This window comes from Eublepharis macularius, chromosome 1 (assembly GCF_028583425.1).
Source record: "Eublepharis macularius isolate TG4126 chromosome 1, MPM_Emac_v1.0, whole genome shotgun sequence".
Classification (NCBI taxonomy): Eukaryota; Metazoa; Chordata; class Lepidosauria; order Squamata; family Eublepharidae; genus Eublepharis; species Eublepharis macularius.
In genome coordinates, this window is record NC_072790.1 from 177,719,740 (window position 1) to 177,745,307 (window position 25,568).

At 40.5% G+C, this 25,568-nt stretch overlaps 2 protein-coding genes across 2 annotated transcripts; one reads left to right on the forward strand and one right to left on the reverse strand.

Annotated features, from left to right (window-relative positions):
* The first annotated feature begins 3,536 nt into the window (after positions 1 to 3,536).
* Positions 3,537 to 13,777, forward strand: SPDYA (speedy/RINGO cell cycle regulator family member A). The gene is made up of 6 exons (XM_054975635.1): positions 3,537 to 3,768; positions 4,574 to 4,632; positions 6,371 to 6,456; positions 8,365 to 8,536; positions 11,077 to 11,368; positions 13,680 to 13,777. The coding sequence occupies exons 1-6, from the start codon at positions 3,537 to 3,539 to the stop codon at positions 13,763 to 13,765; spliced, it is 927 nt and encodes a 308-aa protein (XP_054831610.1). The 3' UTR covers positions 13,766 to 13,777.
* On the reverse strand, positions 13,728 to 23,862 carry TRMT61B (tRNA methyltransferase 61B). The gene is given in 8 exon segments (XM_054975513.1): positions 13,728 to 14,047; positions 14,049 to 14,077; positions 14,260 to 14,328; positions 15,257 to 15,480; positions 16,144 to 16,235; positions 17,310 to 17,500; positions 18,803 to 18,905; positions 22,802 to 23,862. Coding segments are annotated over 8 exon segments (1,626 nt in total). The 5' UTR covers positions 23,645 to 23,862; the 3' UTR covers positions 13,728 to 13,972.
* Positions 23,863 to 25,568: the final 1,706 nt, after the last annotated feature.

The window sequence follows — 25,568 nt, forward strand, 5'->3', positions numbered from 1 at the left end:
CAAGAGAAATCAAACGGCCTTGTGTATTTAGGCATCCTTTGGTGGTGAGAGTGCTTTGGTGAGCTTTTTGTATTTTAATTGGCTAAGACCTGTGTCTTGATCAGACAAAACAGAAATAGGAGTCGCTTCTTAGCCTGGGTGATATTGAATTCAGTTCTGCATTGAAAAAAGATGTTAGTCTGAGGAGATTTTTGATTGGTGGAACACGGTTCAGATCCTGCCTCCTTTCATCCACCCCTTTAGGTCACATAACCTGAGGTAATTGTTACCAGGATGAAACTTCCAACATTTTTGATAGTTAATCTCATGACAAGGTGCTACATGATACCACCCTTTATTAAGTTTTGGCTCACATATTTTCATAGTGGAGAATTCTTTAAAAAGCACAGGCCTGAACTATCCACAACTAGCACTGGTCTAGGACAAGACTGGTCTGTTCTATAGGGAAGAAGTAACTATTTCAGTGCTTGTTTTCATGGCAGCAACAGTGTTTTCTATTCCTTGTCTTCTTCAAACGTGGCATTAAGTGGGCAGTGATAAGCTCTCCTTTACACATCCTGATTCTTACCCAGGAAACTCTGTAGTCAAGTCTTACTTGGCATTAATTAACATATTTAAATTGGGGTGGGATATGGGAGAAAAGGGCTGATTCCACCTCCTGGCAGAAAGGAATCTCATCCATGAAATGAAATCTGTATCTCCCTGAGCCACATCCTGGCATTCAAACAGGAAGCTAACATCCACAGAGGCCCACTTAAGCAACAGAAGAACACAAACATACCTTATTTTTCAGTAAACATGAACATTTTTTTAAAGTAGAATCAGCCATGGCCACCATCACTATCCTTCCCCTTGCCCCACACTCCAAGCAGCCATTTTAAAGTGAATTAAAATTGGCTGCCAGCCATTTTTTATTTCAGATGAGTGTATTGTGATGCTGCACTCCCAAAACTAGAGGAATGAGAAAAATTCCTATCCCTCTGAGTTGTAAAGCAGAGGATACATTCCTCTGTTTGTCATGGCACTACTCTTGCACACACGGACACTTCCAATACTCCCCCCCCCTCTGCTGGACATCCCCTAAGGGAAAAGAGCTGACCTCTGACAAAAACTTAGTAAGGAGAGGCAGATGACAGAGACACAACAGCCTTCTGCTGCTTATTCACTTCTCTGTCTTGTTGTAATACAACTAATGGATCTCTCGGAGAAGGATAAATCTCGTGATGGAAAGGTACAACTGTCTTCATTAGGGAGTTTGCCCTTATATGAGGCTTTTCTTTTATACAATCTATATACAGCTGTCCCTAGTGTTTTTTCCTTTAAAACCTGGGTTATCAGCTTTCAGATGAGGAGAGAACAATGGCTCATTTATATGTGTTAATTGGTTTACATACATCCATTAAAAAAAACTTAGCACATAGGCAGAGCTTCTTTAACCTAAGCAAAACAAAAACGGTGCTAGTTTTATAGGCTAGTTTTAAAATAGAGCTTAAAGTTTGTGATTATATGGGGAAAGGGGGGGAAAGAAACCTGTGCACAGTTGCTCCTATGGTTACATACTTGGAATATGTGATGCTATGTACAACAGGTGCAGCTCTCTTTTAAAAAAAATCACTTAGACTGTAGTTGTCTTGCTTTATATGAACTAGCTTATCTCTCCCCCACCCCCAATTTTTAAAAAATAGAATTCGAATGTCCCCAAGAATAGCAAAAACAAATTCAGCCACCTGTTCAGTAGTGTTCAGGATTCATCAGCCTCATCACTTTATGATGCAGAATCAAAGGGTCAGAGACAGGAGATTTCTGGCATAAAACTCTAATCAGGCAACACACATGCACACCTCTGAAAAGGAGGCAGAAAAAAGATTTTCCTAACTCTACAGCACTGGCCCTCAAGTCCAAGCAGTGAAATACTCAGATTCTTCTTTCACTCTGGTTAGAAGTTTTCAGTTCCATTATATGTGTATTTTTATGTGTTCAGGGGAGGGGGAACAGGAGAGTTAGACTACCATAAAGTGACCTCAGCTGAATGCGAGCATTAAGGTAATCACTCCTAATTTTACCCATTGCCAGTAATTCAGATGGTAGGGAGTGGAAGGCAGAAAATACAGTTATGCTCTATTTTTACAGACTTAAAATATCTTGAAAATGTCTCAAATGTTTTGATAATGTGTAGGTACGCTATACCTGTAAGTAGTACAAATTATTGAATGTCCCTTATGCTAAGTGTTTTTACAATTTTAGGCAGACAATATTCAAATGATCAGAAGCTCTTTATGTTCTAAATTTATTTTGAAATAAATACCATACATCTAATGAGCTAGATCAGACTGATTTTTCCAGTGGCAGAATGGAACTCTTCTGCCTTCCCCCTCCCACTATAACTCAATGATCTCAATGAAATGCTGCTCCTGAGGGATTTGGGGCCCTGAGGAATGACGGGGGGGGGGGGCTGCAGCAAGAAAGGGGAGACATTGGAAACTGCCACTTTAGTTTGGATCCAACCCAAAGTTTGTAGAACATACTGACCATTCTATGTAGCACTTGTATGACATGCATTAAACTCCCAAATCCCCAGTTCTAGCCTCCACTGCACATTCATCAGCCTAGACAGTTGCACTAAAATAATGTGTATGAGAAGCATTGTGTGAGATCAAAATTGATACTGCTGTCTTGTACATACTTTTTATACCTTCGTCATTCTTGCCATGTCCACACACAACTTGCACAAACATTTAAGGCATGGAATTAGCTGCAATCCAGAAGCAGTTTACCAGCTTGCAAATGATAGCACATCTGCAGAATTTACCATTTTATTTATTTATTCAAAGCATATATATATATATATATATATATATATATATATATATATATATATATATATATATATATATGCTTTTCTAGCAAATCTCGAACCCAAGGTGGGTAACAACTTTGTAAAAACAATTTGATCAAACAACAAGGCTTAAAACAACAGATATAAAAATACATTTTACAAAATCCAAAAACACCTTATGAAAGGTATTACCCCTCTGCCCAGGCTGCTCCAAAAGCTCTTTGGAATAATGATGTCTTACATACTTGCTGGAAAGCCAGGAGAGTAGCAGTCCCCCTAAACTTTTCCAGAAGAACGTTCCAGAGGCATAAAGTAGCCACCGAAAAGCCCAGAGACAGCCATTGACCCAAATGAATAACTACTTAGAAACATGAATAACATTGAGTGGGCATAATTCATACAGGTACTTTAAGTGAATGCTTATACATTTAAAGCGTTTTTGAACTTCTTCTTGCAAAAGGGGTTCTAATGACTGTACAGTACTGTTACATGGTACATCATCAGGCAGGAAGTAATATGAAAATAGTGGTGGTCATGGTGGGGAGTCTCCTGGAGATCTTTGTGAGCTACAACTTCATGATATTTACAGGTTCTAGTGATACTTAGAGTAAACAGAAAATAGATTCATGACTTAACAATGCTCTATGAATTTAGTTAACTATCTATTATTTACTTTAACAGGTAAATTTAATTTAGAAAAATGAAACACAATCAGAGCTGCTGTCAGACACCTCCCACTGTCACTGTTCACATACAGTCAGGTGTATCCAGATCATATCAGCAAAAAAAAGCCTTCAGCCTTAAACGTCCCAAATTTAAAGACAGCCAGGAGACTTCTGGAAAAAATTTGAATAGTAATAAATCAAAACAGCCAAAAGGTTCATGTCTAGTTATTCAGCGACAGGAAATGACAGCTTTCTTTAAACTGTTTGGTAAGTTTATCAATAGTTAATTGGTAATCATTTAGTAAAATGCCCGGAGAGGGGTAGGATCCCATGGATCTACTCTGCTAACAGCAGGGCCTTCTCTCAGCTGAAAGAACTTTTCTCTGATGCTACAGCCTCTGCACCAGGAAGGACATTGCTGTTAGTGAATGGATTCATGGGATCCAATTCTATATTTGTGGATACTTTAATGCTTCACTGGCCCTCCTTGATGTCCGTAGTGCTTTTCTGTGAAATAGGTGTTTAACAACTCTGTTTTTGAAGTCTCAGGCAGGCATCTCAAAGTGTGATAAGTGACTGGCCCAGGGTGACCCAGTTAACTACAAGCCATAGCAGCGAACTTAAAACCAGGTTATCATACAACCATACTCCTCTTCACAACAGCATGTTGGCATTTATGAGATATTTACTTGCATATATGTAAAAACCCTTTGTTTGAAGAATAAAGAGATGTTCACTTTAACATCTGAAGCCAATTGATCTTGCAGCTTATTCTTTAACTAACAGAAAGCATTGTGCTTCCATTAATCTAGAGGGGGGGGAGGAATGCTTCCATATTACAGGAATAGAGGCATCTATATTATCTTTGTTGTGGTTTTTTCTTGTTTTTAAATGTTTTTCAAGTTTTCCGTAAAAGCTTTATCTCTCAAGAAAACTTGAGATATTTTCTATTCAATAAAACATTCATTAGAAAAAAACATGATTTGACATATAAATAAGATTTTTAAAAACTTAACACTCTATAAATAATTGCTTTACAGCTGGTATGTTGTAACTAACTTTTTTAAAACAGATGATGATTTAATTCAAGATTTCTTGTGGATGGATTGTTGCTGTAAAATTGCAGACAAGGTAAAACTGAGTATAAGCATGAAAGTCTGACTCTGTACTAAAATGGGAGGCTTTATATTTCTCAGAATTTCATATCTGTGACCCATCAAAACTGAGTGAAGCTCCTCGTATACTGTAACATGCCAAAGAACTCCATTATAATTTCAACAAAATGAACATCAAAGTTTTTCCAAAAGCATTTGATTTAGGTATAATTTAGTTCATGGAACAATATTTTAATATTAATACATTCCTGGCATGTTCTGTTAACCACGTGAAATTGCATGAATACAGATGAATCCTAAGTCACACTGAAGTCAATGGGACACTTTCTAGGAAACCCAGAGGAATAATCATGTTAGGCTGTTGCAGCAAAACCAAAGAGGAGTCTAGTGGCACTTCAAAGACTGACAAGATTTTATTGCAGCAAAAATTTTCATGGACTAAAATTTGCTTCGTCAGTTGCATGTACTGGATCCTACTGAAGATAAAATCTTGTAAGTCTTTAAGGTGCCACTGGAATCCTGTTTATATTCCTAGGAAGTATGCAGATGTGACTCTAGAACAAAGCCTATTATTCTGGGGACAAGAGGGTTTTTTTGCTACAGTACTCAGAAAACCAGTTAGTTGCGGGGGGGAGCTGCTTGCTGGATTGGAATTTGAGGTACAGAAGATGCATTCTTATCAAAATAGCACCCATGGGCTTTAAGTTTTTTAAAATTCAAAGTGAGACATTAATCTGCTGTGTTTCATGACACTGAGTTTCTTTTCTAGTTAGATGGGTAAAGTAGCAAGAAGTGTAGTGAGAAATATTTGGGTGTAGAGGGAGTTTTTTGCATGGAGAAGGTTGCCCGTGACAAAGCATTTAAGAAAAAAAATATAGATGGGATTTTAATACTTGACCCTTTTCTACAGTATCTTTTAGCAATTACTTTTGTTTATTTCAAGAGGGCAAGGCTACAGTAATAAATGAACACACTAGGCTGAATTTCTTTGTTGCTACCACAAAAGTTGACTTTTTAAATATAATGATAAGCAAAGTTATATCTTCAATGGACTGGATTCTGTTGAAAAGATCAGCGCAAGATGGCCAGTTTCTGCTGATTCCTTCTTTCCTATGATAGTCCTTCAACTTCCCACTTATGCTACTCTTGGCAGTCCCCCATTCCAGGAGCAGCATTTTGGGAGACATTTTGGGCTGCCATGGGTAGGGGGAGCAGAGAACGTCACGCTTCCATGCACAGTCCTTCTATGCACAGAAAAGAACCCCAGTAGGCTTAGAAGTGTGTAGTGTCAATATGTGGGTTAGGTCAGTGGTACAAGGAAGGGCCCAGAGGAAATCTGGTTGCGTCCACAGGGGAATTTTTTTCATCACAAGGAATGAGGAAATGTACTCATTTAAAAACACCCACCCACATTCATGAACTTCCTTTTAATTCTGGATCAAAACTAAACCTACTCTGAGGTCCCGTTCAAAGAGGGAACTGCAGGATGGCTGTGGGTGGCACAGTCATCAAAATGCTCTGCTTGTCATCACCACCTTCAGGCGAGGGAAAGAGCTAAGCTACCCTTTCAAAATGGTGTCAAGTAGCTCAATGCCACCGTTAAAGATCTAGCTGTCCATGTCCATAATCAATTAATGAAAATAAAGCGTCTGCTTTTCCTGGTTGTTGGAAATGGATTTTGTCAGTAATTGATTTTTAAAAATGAGCATTTAAGAAAAAAATATGGAATTTTAATACTTTACCCTTTTCTACAGTATCTTTTAGCAATGACTTTTGTTTATTTCAAGAGGGCAGGCTACAGTATAAATGAACACACCAGGCTGAATTTCTTCGTTGCTTTGTAAGTATTTGATAAATGGTATTATTGGTATTAAAATATAAAGGACAACATTTATGTCTAGGGCTTATTATTTCTGAACTCTGAAGTTAGAAATAAGCTTTGCTGCACCAACAAATAAATATTTAGCATAGGGATCTCATAGCAGTTTAGAATGCTGTGCTGATACAAAGATACAGGACTGAGATTTAAATGACATGTGTTGAACCCAGTATATATTGGTTTAGCTTGTATTTAGCACAAGCAGAGAGGTGCTTGATTAAATTTCCCATATCCCTCCTCTAATTGTATGCTGCTGTGCCGCCTGAAATCATGGCCAGGGGGGGGGGGGGCTCTGAAAACAATGGGATTGAGGAATCTGCAAAAACACCTCTTCATTCTTTTACTATTGTCTTCTGTAGGTGGAAAACATGATTAGAATCTAGACTATTATCATTACCAGTACTAGTAATTAAACTGTAATTGATTTCTGTCAACAGAGTTCTAATATTGTTTAATGCCTGGAAAATGAAGAACCAACACGGCAGTTCTAAGCAAATTTATACCCCTCTATAGTGGTGAAGTGATTAGACTACAAATCAGCACTCTGCTGGTTCAAATCTTACTACTGCTATGGACTCAGCAGGTGGTTTTGGCTTAGCCACTCCTCTCAGCCCCAGCCCCCAGATGTATTATGGGGATAATAATACTTTGTTCACCACTCTGCGTGGGACACTAATCTGTCTAGAAGAGCGGTATATAAGCACCGTTGTTTGGTTGTTGTTATTATTATTTCCACTGAAGTCAACTGGCTTTGAGGGGTGTAACTCTGTTTAGGATTACGGCAAAAGAAATACAAGAACCAAGAAACTATAATTAATTAGCCACATTAGCACTCATTACTTATGTTTTTAAATGTCCACTAGCTTAGATAGCATTTTCAAAGAGGGTTCAACTAATAAGGACAATAGTCTGTCAACAGATATAAGTCACAACAGCTAGAAGGCACTTGGAAGGTTTAGCATCAGTACGCCAATGAATATGAGTTACTGGGGGCAATACCAGGGGATGGCTATTGCATTTGTGTTCTGCTTGTGATTAATTTGGTGGGCCACTGTTGGAATCAGGATGCTAGACAAGATGGACTATTGATCCAGTCAGTTGAACTCTTCTTACATAAGGCAACCCTATAAACAGAATGTACACGCCGCTCAGCCCTTTCTGAAAAAAAGATCATATTCTGAAATCGTAAATCTCTACAAGTGCTCTGCTAGAAATTTCAACAAGGACCCAGTTTCTTTGTTTTAAAGCTACATGTTTCTCTTTTAATACTGAAAACTACATCTAACTCTAATCAGGGAGAAATGTAGATTTGTTAGCCTATGTATTTAGGCATACAAGATCACCGTTATATTAAACATGCTACATACACTAGCCCAAAAGCTGGCATATTCCAATCTAACAGCAAGATTCTTTAGATGCTAAATTCTGTGCCCGTTCCAAATTCTAGACTTTTTGCTGCCTAATAATACTCAATTACAGCTCTTGGTTAGGCCAGTTCTTTTCATCCTTTAAAAAAAAACAGTGAGGTAGATCCAACCATCTTTCAAGTAGCCTTCCTGCAGCCTAAGGAGCTTTTCTCCAATTGAAAAGCTACTTACATTGAGGGAAACCTTCTAAAAGATTTTGGAAGGAGCAAAAAGAAAAATGGGGTAAAAATATTTTGATTATTAATAAGAAATTTTTAAAAATGTTCTGTGGAGTGGTAGGATGGTGTAGGATCCACCACAGTTTGGTGACATTTCTCCACTAAATTACTTTGAGCAATTGGGTAAAATGATATGCACAATTTAGAAAGCAAAGGAAGACCTAGTAATACAATATCTGATGTTAAAATCATACTTAAGTGAATCATAGTTTGCATCCTTGTAGGTACCTGGCAAATACAGTTGAAGAAGATGATGAAGAATCAAAGTATGAAATATTTCCATGGGCCTTAGGAAAATCCTGGAGGAAGCTGTTTCCTGACTTTCTAATTTTAAGGGATGAACTCTGGAGCAAGATGGACTACAGAGCTATTGTAAGCAGACGATGCTGTGAGGAGGTAAGAAAGTTTTTTTCTGTATGTATATAGGTATTTTCTGCTATGAGTTGTATCCTCACTGCTAGTGGTAACTCATTTCTCTGGAACAAGGAGTCTTCCTCAGATATAAAAGTCTCTTCTGTCAGTCAAAAACCTCCTGCATTAAAGGAAGGGCCCTGATGTGGAGCAACATGCTCCCGTTAGCCAAGTAGAGTGGCAGGATACAACTCAATGCATTTTTTTTTACAGAGAATGTAGAAGAGCAGCTGAATTTTAATAAGCAGCTTCATCTGTTGGGTAAAATAACTATTTTTAAACATTCACAGAATCTTATGGCTACCTCAGTTTCATTGCTGAATGTTGGCATATTTTTAAAATGTACCAACAAAAAATTTATCTTGAACAAAGCATGAGAAAATATGGCAATGACAATTTTTGGCAAATATTAAACCATTCGGAGAGCTTAATGAAACACAAATACACTACATGATTAAAGTAATATGAACATATCTAGAATTCAGATTCTAAACAACTAGACTTAGAAGTAAGCCCCTCTGTTAGATGGGATTTTTTTAAAATTTATTTATAGTCCACTTTCTCACTGAAACTCAAGGCAGATTACATAGTATAAGTGAATACAATCAACAGCTGGGACATTTAATGAACAATACAACAGGTACAGATAGCAGAAATTTGAAAAAGAAGCATACATCTGAATGCAGAGTGAAAAACAATGATGAAACAAAATATATGCAATTTGACATATGAAATTATGTAAAATCTATCTAGTAGGAGCATTCTTACAGTAGCAGAAAATACACAGAAGACACTAGTTTCTGTCCCTTTTACAAAGCATCTCTCTGAGCCATTTCCTTGCAGCATAACCCTTCTACCCATCCTGAATAATTCAGTTTTGCATAATTTGTGGAAAGTCAGGAGACTAGGAACTTTCTTGACCTCTTCAGGACGGCCATTCCATAAGCGGGGGGGGGGGGGGGGCACAACAGAAAATGTACATGTGGCCTAACAACTTGATTCTATGTATGCTTATTAAGAAGCAGGATTTCATTATGATTTCATTATGGCACTCTGCAAAACAAGCATGCATTATTTAGACTGGAGTTTAAGTTCATAAATCCTATGGTAGGGTTCCCAACCTTTTTGAGCATGTGGACGCACAGCTGGAATTCTGACTCAGTGTGGTGGATGCAGCCACAAAATGGTTTCTGCAGGAGAAGCCAGCCACAAAATGGTTGCTACAGCTTACCTTCAGTCATACAGTGAAGATCCTTGCACTGTGGAAGCAGCTTCTGCCAAAGCAATGTTTTTTAAAATCTGCACAGCTAATCAAATCTCCAATGACCTATCAGAAGCCATGCTTGGCAAAAGCCCCTCCTGGCCCCACTCACTTTTTTAAAAACACTTGCTGGGCACCAAGAAAGGTGTTGGTGGGCACAATCATGAATCAGAATTTTTATGATAATCTACAGTATGCCAATAAATAATGACTTTATCATATGATTAGTATATAAAGATGAGTCCTTCCCTAGGTTTGGCTATCTTAATGGTAAACACCCATTTAAACAATTTTCTCAGTTAAAGAAAATAGATTCCCCCCTTCTGAATTACATAGACGAGCATGGCCATGCAACTGAATACATCAGCATATGCATTCTGCTATAATGAACCATAGCTCTTAGATTCATGAGCTCCCTTCCCTCCTCCTCTCATGCATTTTCCCTGTCCCCAAACAAAATTACAAACTATGGTTTGTACTTGTGACAACAAACCAGGATTATATCATGGTTTGAATATTCTGGATTGTAGGCAAGAGAACAAACCACCTATGTTGCGAGAATGCATAAAGACTTCAAACTCTTCCAATAACGATAAACCATGATTTCCTCTTCAGCTCAAAGTAGCCAGTGCTGGATGCTACTTCAGTAACTAAAAATATCAAATTTTAAATACATTCAAAACTAAATAACAGGCTTAGTGTTATTATTACATCAAATCTGATACTGTGTTGCAATGTATTTCCTATTTGGATTTGGAATGGTAGTCCAGATTTCTTTGTGGTTGCTTGGCCATTGGACCAGAGCTGTGCATCATTTACATGAAGATAAGCAATATGTCTTAGCTTACTATTTTCTGAATGTCACAGACAACTTCCTTGCAATGAAAATGAGAAAAGTATATGCAGCATTCAAAAGTTAAAATATTAATTTACATAATAGCATTATCTATTAACTACTTATGAATCTTCTGCTTTTAAATAATAAATATCTAAAAAAACCTAAATCTGCAGTGTAAACAACTGTGGTAACAGGTTAAATAAAAAGTCCTAAATTAGATATGAGATTTTTGTAACATGGGGGAAATCCTTTTACTCAAACTATTAAAAACTACCTTAACAATCTGTCGGCCAGTCCTGATACTATGCAAGTGTTTATTGGCAATGGAAAAAAAATCCCACTATTACTTAACTTTGATTATTTCTGTGCAGTATTTGGTTTTTTTCTGATATAGCTCTGTTTCAGTATTAAGGTTCTCTTACACAGGTAATGGCTATTGCTCCAGCACATTATATATGGCAGCGGGAACGTTCTGTATATCATAGTGGTGCTACAAGAAATCATAGCCGTGATGAACTGCAACTACCTCGAGGACCCAATGCCACACCAGTTAATTGTTTGCTTTGTGGGAAAAAAACAAGATATATAAGGTTGGGGTTATCGTCCTCTTCCTCCAATGGCACTCTGGAAATGATGGAGCAAAACATTCCTCAAGGATTAAATGACTTTCTTTCCGCTGATCAAATGCTTCTTGAGCCACCTCCTCACATATCCCAAGGTATGATTTAGTCTACATTGAAATAATTTTTGTGGAAACTACTTACTACTAGAAGATTAATACCCAAAATATTACCATGTTAAACCATGCATAAGTCCCACTAATTTCAGTTGCTATACCTAATAATAATTTGGCTGGCCCTTATGTGGGTGATGAAAGCAGTACAGAGGAGCCTCTCACGGACAATGTGGGAGTCTTCATCTACTTGGGGGAATCCTGTAGTATGCAAAAAAAAAAAAAATCTAGGTATTCTGGGATCAGGCTGCTCAGGCTCCTAAGACATCAGAGAATACTGGAGGGGGAAGGGCATAGGGTGGGATTTCTTAATTGTACTTTTCTTCTTGTATTCCCAGCTACTAGGACCTATCTCCAGGCAATGTTAACAAATGAGGCTTTTTTATCTCATTTGGCAGCATTTAAAATATACACACACTGATGCTATCGTTATCCTAATTTTCACTATATATAGGTTTTTGCAGCTACAATCAAAATTTAACTATAAATGAAAAATAAATTCATGTATTTTCTTGCCACTGAGTTTTCAAACTTAAAAATTCCAGTTTGGCAGAGAAAAACAGATGACTCTCTAAAGAATATATTAACCAGTTAAACCATGCCCATGGTAGAGAGAATGCTCCTGATCCACCAGAGTGTGTGATCAGCCACTGGAATCCTGGCAATCAACTGTTTGGCAGGGGAATCAGAGGATTGGAGCCAGTCCTCTGCTACCTCCCCCAAACAACTGAGCACTGAAGTTCCAACGTTTAAAAATGGACAATGGAATAAAATCTTTGCTGCTGGACTAAGTGGGGGTGGGGGCGGGGGGGGGGAGCTGAGTGTTTGCTTACATGTGCAGTTCCTAATCTAGCAGCAAGTATAGACTCAAGATGGAGTGTGCCATATCGCTATTACCTCCAGATAATTTTTCAGTAGTGATTACATGTTATAACTGTGGTAAAATTCAATGTCCTATTAAGCCTTGTGGAGAAATCCACAACAGAGAGAAGACAAGGTTTTAGGGTGTACCTGAACCACAGTTCTGTGTGGTATCTACTGCTACTGGTGTCAGTAGTGTGCACTGGACTGGATCCAGCGCAATGTTTCCATGGGCAGAATGCAAGTGCAACTTTCTTGTCTCTCCATTCCTGCAGTAGCCTAGGTAATCTGGGCTAGAGCAGGGTTGGGAGAGAAGGCAGACAAGAAAGTAGCACTAAGCCGGCAGAAATCCTTCCGCCCATGAAAACACTGCTCTGGATGCAGGCGATTGTATCCTGTTCTATTTGTCCTCCAGTTCCTGGGTTTTTTTTCCAGGATGAAATCATCTCACTGTTCCTGTTTTGATAATTATCAACCCCCCTCATCCTTCATTACTATAGTGCCAAACAGGCAACATGTTTGATGCTAACCTAACAAGCATTGTCTGGAGAAAGAAAAAAAACTTCAGATTTTTTTTTAAACTATAGGCCACCTTTCTGTCCAAGAGACATCCAAGAGGCTTACCATAGTATGAAAACAGCATTACAACAGAATATTAGTTTATAGAAAACTCTAGGAGATTGCAGCACACAACAAAGACAGCAGATAGAACAATGGCTCAGAAAAAAATCACACATGATGACAATGGGAGGGAAAGAGATGTAAATTATCAAAACCTCATAAAAATAAGGCAGACTTATAAATACAAAAGAAGTACTGATGAAATAAAACCCTCAAAGCTTTCTGGTCTCACACACCTCACCTGTAAGTATGCAGATTATGTTCTCACTTATATCCCTGTTCCACTCCCGTTCCTCCCTCAAAAGGGGTTATATTCTACAGACAATCCAAAAACAGACACACAAACCAAAATTCCAGGCATCCTCACCTTCAAGTCCCCTCCCTTCTTGGAAGAGGCAATTTTCGGAAGCGGGGGGGGGGGGGGAGGAAGAGGGGTAGTGATACAGTCTCTCTGCTCCTCTTCTTCCATTGCTGTTACTGAGGCTTCCAGCATTGGGCAATACTTTATAGTCCCAGCACAGGGTGCTCATCACTCCCTTTCAAGCTGATGGATGGACTGGGATGGTGTCAGCAGTTCACTGTGCTCGTGGGCACCCTCTGGTATCAGATCTGATGTTCTCAGGAGCAAGAAACAGACAGGGAGGGGGGATGACAAAATTCCCTTCCTACTACTCTCCTATCACTACTGCGAGGGAGTCCTCCACAAGTGGACAAGACAAGAACTGATCTGTCAGTTTATAGTTTATCCAAAACAAACTATATTGTGATCCTTAACATAGTTCCAGTGTGAATTTCTTTTCCTAATTTTTCATAGATTGCAACAAACTACTGAAAGCAAGAAAAAATAATTATACAAGTCATGATAAATCCATGGACTGGTTTATTGGAAATGAAGAATAAATGTACTTCCAGCCATAATGTTATTAGTAATAAATACAATGAATCTTTTGAATTATAATGCGAGATATATTTCAATATGTTTGTTGTCTATGTTAAGCTTCTTATTCTTTAAGTTCTATTTTTGGCTACACACACACACACATGCAGTATCAGAAAGTATTGTTAGTAAAAATAAAAGCTGTGGCTTCAAAAAATATAAATAGTCCTTTATTTATGTAGTTCTGGTAAAATGCAGTCTTCAGTACAGCAGACATCATCTTGAGCAGTGTTTGGATTTGGGGAGGTTAAATTTCCGCAATTTGACAAGAAATACTGTTTTAGGAGAAAAATACTATCAGAAGTAGTGAAAAATACTTATGTAATTAATAAGTAACCACAAGGCTTATGCTTTTATTTATTAATTGTGTTGCTTTTTTGAAAAGTAATATAGTGTTTATGAAAATACAGTGATAGTAATGAATATAACAAAATATGTTTTATCAAACCATTTTTACCTGTGTGACCAATTTGCCACAAGCGAGGTCTAGCGATGTATGGTGGTCTTGCTTTGTCAGAAACAAAAACTGAAATAAAATAAAACAAAATTTTTGTCCAGCATCTTTCATTTCTCTTGGCATCTTAAATACCATTTCTACCTTGGGACATTTTTCTTTCCATTGTCCATTTTCCATTTCCATTTTCTTTTCCACTCTCCTGACACCTCCATTTCTCTTTTTTTGGTGGAGGTTTGGACTCCCATACTTCCCTCAGGGAAACAGCCGCAAATGCCTAACCCTGAAGCCTCAGCATGCTGCGTAGCTCACAAGTTTGGCAGCCATTTGCTAGAGGATTAGATTACTAATGGCATTTTATATTAAGATCCAGGTCTCCATGATACGGGAACTGCCACACCTTGGAGAGACTGTAACTCAGTGGCAGATTATTTACATTGCATGTAGAAGAGCCCAGGTTTAAGCTCTAGTTTCTCTATTTAAGGTCACAGGCAGCAGGCACTGGGAAAGATATATCTCTGCTCAGGGCCCTGGAAAGCCATTGATAATCAGAGCACACCAGTGATTCTCAAACTCTGAGTCGCAACACAGTCACGTAAGTTGCAAGGCTGGGAAGGAGGAGGACCAGGATAAGCAATCAATAAGACTATGTGAGGCAAATTCGGTTTTACTTCTGCATAATGTGCAAAGTGGCCATGAAATACGCAGTAATGCTTTTTAGAAATAATAAACATGATATAAGAGAATATAAACTTGTTCAGCGTTCACTGATAAGAGATCCCTGTGTTTTTTACTTTGGACAGGGAAAGTAGCATGGAGTTACTTTGCAAGGAGTCCCAAAAAGTACAGTAAGTTTAGAAGTCAGACTTTAAAAAATTTGAGAACCACTGGTATAATCAGTACCCAGCCAGCGGACCAAAAATTAGACATGCTAAAAGGCAGCAGCTTCATATTCCAGTTACTGTCACAATATAAGAGCTCAATAAAACTCTTTCTTTACCATCATTTTCATTCTGTTCAGCATACAGCTCTTCATCTTCATTATGGCAAGTTGGTTCATTAACAATCTTTCCCTTGGATTTCATATGTTGGAATGTAGTGCCATATTTTTGCATCACCGGGTGTACTAACCAATCTCTGTGTGTCACCTCAACAACCTTTTCACAAAAAAGGGTAGACTTGCTGGTCCGGACCGCTTCCAAGAGATCAATAACCTGTGTGATACTTATAGAGAAATTCAATTTATAAATATTACCAGTGAATCTTTCTTTATGTGAAATTTAGTCAATTTGCTGCCTGAACCTACAAATGTTTACTTATATATGTCTCGCTGTGCTTTAACCTTGATTAGAATTGCAGCTTTAGTATTTCATTTTTAGAAAGTTTAAGGTTTAGAATTCACTATAATTATCCCCAAATTCAGCTATGAACTTTCATTCAAGCAAAATTTCTATTGACTGTAACAGATCACTTGCATGGACTACAAAACTCTTCACCCAAAGAGCTTTGATCTATACTATATGATAAATTAAGCATGTTGTGAAACTATGCTGACAGCTGTCAGAAAACACTAATTAGGGAATAAAAAACTCATAGCTGGCAGTAAGTCCAAGTGTTTATAAATTCACGTTTTATTTATTAAAACATTTATAGCCCACCTTCTGATTGTAAATCACAAAAAAAGTTAAAAGCACTTACATTTTTAAAAAAATCACTTCAGAGGAGTAATACAAGGCAGACATCACTAATTAGTTAAATGGCAGGATCTAATATAACTATTGTGCAGAAATGCTAACATAAGTCTTTCATCAAGCCAATGAAATGAGTTTATAGCCACATTTTGGCAGTGCAAAGAAACTTGTGAAGCTTGTGAACAAGAATACTTACTTTGCAACATATACAGCACAAACACCCCCTTGTTTAAGACTTGAGGCAATCACAGTCAAAACATTCTGAGGGATGACCATATCCAAAGCTATCTACAGAAGAAACACATCTTTTGTATTTTTGTTGTATTTCTGTTTGTGTCTAGATTATATCTTTTTGATTCTTTATAACCCACTTTGAGCCCAGGGGAGTGTAAAGCAGCATAGAAATATCTAAAGAGATGAAATTTAAAGTAAGAGTTTGTTTATAGTCATTCCATTATAGATTGCTAAAATATATGGGACTAGGAAATATATATTATGATGGGACAACAAAAATTGTGTCAGCACAAGGCCACTTATGATAGCATTATGCTGGGCTTGCAAGCCAATGTTCAGTCAAATACTTTGATCACTCATCTTCATATGGCCTTGCCGACTCTAAATGAGGATATATGAGTAAGCAATAAATAAGCCAATACATGTACGTATCTCAGATTGCCTACTGTACAAAACAGAAGCTTCTGTCAGTCCCTGTCACTCCTTGAAGGGTTCATATTTGAGGGAAGAACATTCTCCACCCTCCACCCCCAGAATGCACATCTCTGGTTGTGAGCCAAAGGATGAAATATACAAGCTAGAGGTCACAACCCTCTAATTTAATGCTCTTTGTTAAGGAGAGTTACTTTTGAGTAACGAAAAATATCCTGAGCTATGACCCCCATCCCCAGCATTTTACCAAGCTTTATGTCCTAGAAACAGAACAAGGACAGGAAGAGCACTAGAAATGAGGCCCAGCTAAGCAGCACAAAGAAAAAAAACCCATGCTTTTCTAAAGGTTTTCTAAAGGTTTTTTAGCTTTTCTAAAAAAACCTACGAGCAGATCTTTTTGAATGCATGAGCTACTCCACAGCAGCTGGTGAACTCACATGCTACCTTTTAGAGACCTCTGACATAAACCATGACCCTATTATGCCCACAGCAAATGTGAAAAAGCTGTTGTGAGCTATGAGCATGGAAAAATGCCTTTACAAACCAAAGCATTAGTGGTTCTCCAGATTTTTAAACTATTTGCTTCGTAGTTCTGAAAGGAGACTAGTATTTTTCTTAGAATATGTCTCTGTATTCTCAGGAGAGAGTGAGCATTCCAGAAATTGGATTTTCCTTTAAAAAAAACAACGAAATTACCGCATCAAATGTTTTCATTTTCAGACCTTCTGCTGCTGTTGAAATATCTTCATTAATAAATTCCACATTATCTGGCCATACCACAGTGTGTCCTATTTCCCATGAAGCTCGCCAGTTCTGGTAGTTTGTCTTGGCTATTATGTGGTGGTCTTTTCTGATTTCATAACTTATAACATGCCCTTGTGGCCCAACTGAAAACAAATGAAACAAAACTTCTCATACAAGATTTAAAAGTGATAATCTGGTATTTCTCTTGCCTTCCCTGGTATTACAAGCAAAGCACAACTTCTAATACGCCCAATTATTAATAGACCTGTCAACTGATTAAAGACATTTTAGTTCATTAGTTATCAACCTTTTAACTAACTGATCAATTAAATCTAACTAAACGAGCATGGCAACAGATCTTTTTTAGATTGATGAGTGGATTTAAAAAATATTAATGTGCAATTTACAGTCCATCAAACTGCGATCAGCCAAGGAAGTATTTGTACTTGTCCTGTGAACTTTCATCTAGAGAATCCTCCACTTTCATATTTTGGGCTATTACTTAGAAGTGTTAAGAAGAAATGATGTGGGGCTGGTGACCCAGCCTCACTTACCCACTTACCACTTACAGCCTCACACCATATGATCTCTCCTAACCCTACTATCCCTGGCTGCTTGTCTACAAGGCTTGGGACTGGGACCGTGTTATCACCATAATCTGTAAAGCAACTAATGCAAATGGGAAACATTAGTAAACAGTTATGACTGAGGCTAGCTGTTTCACACATACAGGTTATCCTGTGAGAACTGCAGTTATTACATGAACCCATGGGATATGTAAGGAAACCTGAGCTGCAATCTACACTCAGCTATGAAGTTCACTAGCTATACTTAAGCTAGTCGCTATCTCTCAGCATAACCCATATTATAGGGTTGTACCTAATGGATAATCTCATGTATACCAACTGGTGCTCCATGGAGAAAAATGAGGCTGCAACTGTGACCTTTTTTGAAAGTGTGACTTTACACTACAGTATTGTTAGTGCATTCATAAAGCTGCTTTATACTAAGTCAAACCACTAGTCTACCAAGGTCAGTACTGTGCTGCTCTAATTGGTAGTAGCTCTTCCAGGGTAGAAGCTTCATGTCATCTACTACTTGATCCTTTTAACTGGAGACGCCAGAGACTGAACCTGAGACCTTCTGCACACAAATCAGATACGTTATCAAGAGGCCATAGCCCTCCTTCAGCTACAAGCCCAACTGTTGCATTCACCAAGCCAAAAATTGCAAACATTCATCATATCATCTGAATCTAGCTCCCATGTGGTGTTGAGGTTTACCACATTCTGGAGATTGGCTGAAAGGGCATGGGTGAGGTCTTCTTTTAGAAGAACTTATACCAAAGCGTAACACTGAGCATGATAGCCACAAGATGAATGACAGTGCTGAGACCCAGCTGGATTGGCATCAATAAAGTCTTCCCCTGTATATACAACATTTACCTGCTCTTGACAGAAATAAACTCATAGCACCAGAACCAGATCCAGCTTCCAGCACTATGTCTCCTTGACTGATATCCATTAACAGCAGCATTGCATTCATATCCTAAAGACAAACATAACAGAGTATAATTATTTATAAAGCTGCCAAACAGTTTTTAATTTGGATTATTTTACATATCTAGCTTCCACATAGGTCAAACTAATCCATGACGCAACCCTACAGGAGCAAGTGGGGAAGTTGTTCACACAGTTCTCACAAATATGCTATTAATTTCAAGGGGTGGCACTGATGATGATAACAACATTCGATTTATATACCGCCCTTCAGGACAACTTAATGCCCACCCAGAGCGGTTTACAAAGTATGTCATTATTATCCCCACAACAATAATCACCCTGTGAGGTGGGTGGGGCTGAGAGAGCTCCAGAGAACTGTGACTAGCCCAAGGTCACCCAGCTGGCTTCAAGTGGAGGAGCGGGGAATCAAACCTGGCTCTCCAGATTAGAGTCCCACGCTCTTAACCACTACACCAAACTGGCTCTCAGGCTATGGAGAAATGCCTACATTACACTTATCTGCCACACATACATGTGTCCGGCAACCAGGCTGGACTTGGGAACCCTCCCAGAGCCACACCCAGAACCCAGACTGGCAGCCCCACCATCCAGCCTTGCCACCCTTGGCACTCACCCGACAAGGAGGAAACAAGCAGCAGCGAGGAGGAGACAGGCAGCAAAGGCACCAACAGAGAACTGGAATGCCTAAGAGGGCCCAGGTGTTGACAAGCCCTCTCAGCAGGAGGCAGGCTAGATGGCCCAGGTGCTGACAATCTCTCGTCAGCAGGAGGCAAGCTAGATGGCAGCTCCTGGGTCCTAGCCACTGCCCACTTCCCAGCCAGGCCCTTAGAGCAGCCCAGCCTAGCTGGAGGAAGAGGGCACAGGGGGCAGAGACAGTCAGCCCATGCCACCACAGGCAGCAGATCATGGACAGCACCGGTGGTGCGGGGCCGCACCCCAACCCAGTGGCAGGCACGGGAAGAACTACAGCCCAACAACCCAGCAAACAGGCTAGAGGGGATGGAAAAGGGCCACGAGAGGCTGGGGGCAAAACAGGCACAGCTGTGACTACCTAAGGCAGCCAGGGCAGCAGCTAAACTGTTGGGGGTGGGGCTAGGAGGTGATGCCTGGGAATGGTGAGGGGATAAAAGGGAGGTCCACCCACAAGTGGTGGAGGGAGGAAGGAGATTGAGAGGCGAGTGTAGGAGCAGGAGGGTTGTTTCTGGAGTGGAGGTCAGTCTACTCAGGGTTGTAGAGAGGCCCCTGGGAAGTACCCAGGGCCCAATCTCCCTGCTTCTGAAACCTTCAGGAGACAATATCCCTGCAGCTAAGAGGGGCTAGTGGGCCAACAGTGGTGGAGTAGACCCAAAGGCCAAGAAGTAGAAGTCAGGCAGGCGGCGAGTGAGCACCACCATGGCAGAAAAAGACACGTGAGGGGCAGGGCACACCTGAGCCTGACACATGACACCAAGATATCACTGACTCGCAAACTGGGCTGGAACTACTGAAGCAAATGAAGCATCATGCTTTCTCGCACCAGTATAGGCAGATGACACAATACTTGGTAACTGAAAAATGCAGATTCCATTTTTAACATGGAGTTTCTAGTCCAGCTGCAGAGAAAAGTTTGGAAAAATGTGGTATGTTTGATAAAGACTCAAAAAACAGAGTGGGAGCTGTGCCAGACTTTAATTGTTCAAGTGGTGGGACCGTAGTGCTCAAAATGACTCAATTTTTTAAATTAAGGCTATTGTTCTCTGTTACCAGCTACCCAAGATTTCCAGTTTCCTTGTGCTTTCCCTTCTCTGTGACCTCATTCCTCATTGAAAAAAATCCCAAGATTTCACATTGTCTCAGGTTTAGAAATTAGTTGCTCCCTTTAAGGCTACACGTACATTGGAACAGCAGAATTAATCCAGTGACACCTTAGAGATCAACAAGATTTTCAGAGTATAAGGCTTTTGAGAATTGGAGCATCTTTCTTCAGGTATTTGAAGAATGGAGCCCTGATTCTGAAAGCCTCTTAAAGTGGGTCGCAGCCCCAGTCATCTCTAATGGCGGCTTCTGCCTTTGCACCCTTCTCTTTCTCTCCTTTTCTTCCTTGCAAGCTTCTCATATTCTTGCCTCCCCCTCCTCCTTTGCAACAATAATGAAGAGAAAAAAGCTGTCTGACAACAAGTAACTTTACAATAGTAGCTGGAAGAAGGGAGGAAGGCTGGAGAGTAGGTGGGAGCTGTTCAGCACATGGAATAGCAAGAGGAGGAAAGAAAGAGGTGTGTGCAAGTGTAGGCTCTATTGTGGGTGTTGCTTCTTTAGCATCCCAAGCTCTTGCTCAGCCCCCTGCAGTGCTTCACTGCCCTCTAACAGCTGTGGGAGACATATTGCATTGAGCCACTTGCCACCTATCTCTTTGCTAACATCTTCCCACATCTCCTAAACCCAGAACCTCCCCCTAACTCCTTTTCAGTCTCTTGGTTCAGCCTTGGAAGGGTCACTATACAAAGTAAATTTGGACTGGTGAGTCACCATACTAAAAAGGCTGGGAACCGCTGCTCTAAGGTGCCAATGGATTCAAATCCTGCTGTTTTACTGCAGACCAACACAGCTACCCACCTAAAACATACACTGAAGTGCTCCCAATAAGTTCACAACATAGAACTACAGTTCAGACCACACTTATCTGGGAGTAAATTCTAGCAAACTCAGTGGAATTTACTTGAGTAAACATAAGTAAGATTGGTCTGCAAATTATAAAATGAAATAATCATACTGTTAGAATGTAAATTTCATTAAAATAATCATTCAAACAAAAATTTTATCATTTAAATATGAACGAACTCTCAATAATAATAATAATATTTGATTTATATACCGCCCTTCAGACAACTTAATGCCCACTCAGAGCAGTTTACAAATTATGACATTATTATCCCAACAAAACACCCTGTGAGGTGGGTAGGGCTGAGAGAGCTCCAGAGAACTGTGACTAGCCCAAGGTCACCCAGCTGGTGACCTCAAGTGGAGGAGTGAGGAATCAAACGCAGTTCTCCAGATTAGCGTTCCGTCGCTCTTAACCACTACATCAAACTGACTCTCACACCAAGCTGGCTCTCAGTCTAGCTCACGTACATATTTGTACATTATGGGTTAGATACCGCCTAACGTTTTTGCTGATGGAAAGGAGGTACATTTTTTCTAATTTCCCCACAGACCTCTCAGTCTCATGAGATTTCTGTCCCTTCAGGAGCAGCAACATGGAGGGATACAAGGAAGTCATACTCCACATCCTTCCCATTGCAGAAACACTCTGGTGGATCCAAATCTTTGTTTACCTGGTTTCCAGCACAGCAGAGCTTTTAAAGAAATAGTTTTATGTGTATGAGTATTAAAATGCTGTTCAACTGGTGCAGCCTATAGGAGTTTCTAGGAACCAGCAAGAATGTCCTGCTTCTCTTAACCACCACGCCAAACTTGAAAATTTGAATTTGAAAAATGAGACCACTCTTTTCAGTGGGTAACACTGACAAAGGACTACATGAGAGACATACATAACCATACATGCCCTGTGTATTTCTTATACAGGCCATCACAGAAGTGGCATTCATCAAGAGTGCACCACATATGTATGCATTCAGAGTACAGGGTTTTTGACATGGTTGAAGCAGCCCTTTGGTTACTGCCTGACATACACCAAGAAGGGAAGCTACTGATTAGTGATATTGGCCTGATGAAATGAGTAGAACACACCCTCCTTCCAGAGAACCCTGCACACGTTCTCACACACTTTCCTTTGGGGGCTCGGTTTTTCATCAGTGAAAAACTCTAAAGCACTGCCACAACCATCCAAGAACTTTGCATATAATTGCTGAGATCACCCTAAAAGTGTCCCTGGTCGATGTTGCTGGGTTGAGGGGCTGCCTCACCAATGCAGTTTTGCTCTACCTTTGGATAGGAAATAGTTGGTCCTCTCTTCATCAGCAACACATAGTCTTCCAAGGCTGGCCTCCTTATTAGGAACATCTGACCAGTGGAGGTCAAGATGAACTGTCCGGGGAGTTTGCCTAGAATCTCCTCATAGGGAATTGCTCCCCAGGTGGTGGTCAGCAGGCCTCCCGAGGTTAATTTGCACAGCTTTCTGTAGTCCGAGTGGCGTCTTCGGGGGGAAACTGCTAGAATCAGCTCCCCTAGTTGGAAAGGGATGTTTTTAGATACTGTGTGGAGAAGGGGCTCGGGACCCAAGTCTGGACCCAGGTGGGACTGTGCCTGGGGAACACGTGTGGAGAAAAGAGAGGGCTCCTCTTCCTTTACACAGAGCTCTTGCTTGGACTCCTTGGCCTCGGTGCTCCTCAGGGCACTGATCTCCTCCGAAAGGAACTCCTCGGGAACGAGCCGACTCACTCTTTCCAAGGGGGAGAGAGATTTTTCCCACGCCCTCTTCCTACGGTTCTCCGTAAGATGAGCAGAAGCCCGCTGAACTACCGGCAGCACGGAAACAGGAGGATCAGCCTGCCCTTCAGACTCACCCCCATCCCCGTTTCTTCCACTGCTAGAAAACAACCTGCGGTTTCCGGGGGGGCAGCCGAGCGCAGGCAGGGCAGCCGCGTACTTGGCCAGACGCTCACTCGTCGCCAGGCTGCCGCAGATCTTTGCAAGTCTACCCTGGAAGCTGCACGCGGTTCTCTCGTCCTCCCTCGGGGCTTGCTTCCTCCTCGCCTGGCTCATTACAGCGGCCCAAGTCTCTCCTCGCAATACCCGCAAGCCCAGCTGCCCCTTGCGCCACCACATCTCGCCTATGCGTGGACCTGCGGATGTGGATCCCTATCAGTAAGTCTTGCTTTTTAAAAAATCAGCCGCGGCCCCAGGAATAAAGGGATTCGCGTTTCTACGGACCCTCCTAGGCTAGACGAGGAGCGCATCTCTTTGTGCCCTACTGGCGCTGCAACACATCCCTCAACTCTCCTCCTTCGACCGCAACCCCGCCCGCGCCGCCTTTCTTCGGCTGACGGTCGAGATCAAAGAAATATAAAGAAGAGCCGACAGTCCACGAGGCTTCCCCTTCCGGTACCGAGTAGGATCCTCCATGTGCGGGGCAAGAGAGGTGAAATTGCCTAAATGTAATGCAACAACAGGGGAAAACAGGAAAAATTAGGCGCATCTCTAGGAACGAAGACTGTAGTCCAATTTCTTCCCGTCATACAGTTTGCCCAAACAGCACAGCGCCCCTGTAATTGTGTAGTTTTGTTTCCCAGTTTTTAAAGAGAAAACACTACGTTTTCAAAACACCTAGGCAGTAAACATTTAACGGAGTAAGTCTTTAACGTTAACTGAACTGCATCTCTCTACCCCCATGAATTTCTGCACGTCATAAACAAATGGAGGGGATCCTTTCTAGGACACGTAAATTTCAGGGAGCGGAGGAAGGATAATCCTCGTCTTGCTTCCCATGCACTTTTTCTGCGTAGGATATACGGTTATTTTAAAATGCTGTAACGAAAAGGCGGCTTTCTGTTTCCTTGGAATTCGCAATATTTCAGTGTAGTTCCAGTACATTTGCCCAGCACATGGATGAATCTATGAAGGGCAATCGAGAACTGGAAGTTGTAAGATAACGTTTGATAACGTAACCCTTAGTAACGCAACAAGTGACGTATATAATCTGCGACGATCCAGCCCCACATGGCTGCTCTCCTGCGTTTGCCCGCGACGAGTGGCTAAGCAATGTGACTTGCCTCTAGCGCCTGATGTTTCTGCGGTTTTCTGGGGCCTGTTATATTAACATTTTGTCCTCTTTTTGAGATCCCCCCGCCCGCCTCCTTTTCACGTCCCGTGTTTAAGATTTTCCTGTGCTCTCTCCCTTAGTTGACTAGCTATCACCGATAAGGAAACTAGACGTCCATATGTCAGGTGATATTCTAAAAGAGAAACTTTGACTCTTCGCTCTTGATGTTGAAGTCCTAAGCCGTTTGACCCCACCACTTTGACCATAAAAACTAATTCAGCAATGACAGAGTACCTGCTAGAACAGGAAGCTATTAAGCCCGGGGGCAGAAGTAGGAATAAGAAAACACACTTAAGCAGGAGTATTTGCTCAGAAGCACAGTGCTATTAGCCCCACTGTCTACAAGGTAGCAACAGTGCAGAAGCTGGGGTTGCCTTGCCGACCTCCAGGTGGAGTCTGGAGAGCTCCCTGAATTAGAACTGATTTTCAGTGTACAGAGACCAGTCCCCTTGGAAACTGGCTGTTTGGGAGGATTATTTCTGTGCCACAGTATTATACCCTGTTGAAGTCCCTTCTCAAACCTCACTCTTCCAGACTTTACCCCCAAATTGCAAGGAATTTCCCAACCTGGATGAGAAAATTGGCACTACATGTGAAGGGCTAGCCTAGAACCTCTCTCTAATGTACTTTTTTGTTTGCAGGAAGTTTTTACATGAGGGCCATTAAAAATTAATCTTCTCCACTTACAGTCCTAAGCAGTACAGCTAATTTTACCACCTCAGAATTTACCTCCTCATTCTGCTGTATGTATAAATTAGGCCAAAGTGCTTTGCAAACTCCAGGTCTTACCTTGCCAAAGTTTATTTTTAGGTATTTTGAAAGGAAATAGTTAATGATACAATCAGCATGTAATTGTTTCTCTTCTTCATCACCAGCAAACATACAAATGAAACAGGCTTCTTACAGAAATTAAATAGAAACATGGCTTTT

Coding starts and splice junctions, on each gene's coding strand:
- SPDYA (XM_054975635.1), top strand. CDS start 3,537: ATGAAACACAATCAGAGCTGCTGTCAGACACCTCCCACTGTCACTGTT. Junction 3,769..4,573: donor AGCTTTCTTTAAACTGTTTG/GTAAGTTTATCA, acceptor TTTTTAAAACAG/ATGATGATTTAATTCAAGAT. Junction 8,537..11,076: donor GCAGACGATGCTGTGAGGAG/GTAAGAAAGTTT, acceptor TCTCTTACACAG/GTAATGGCTATTGCTCCAGC.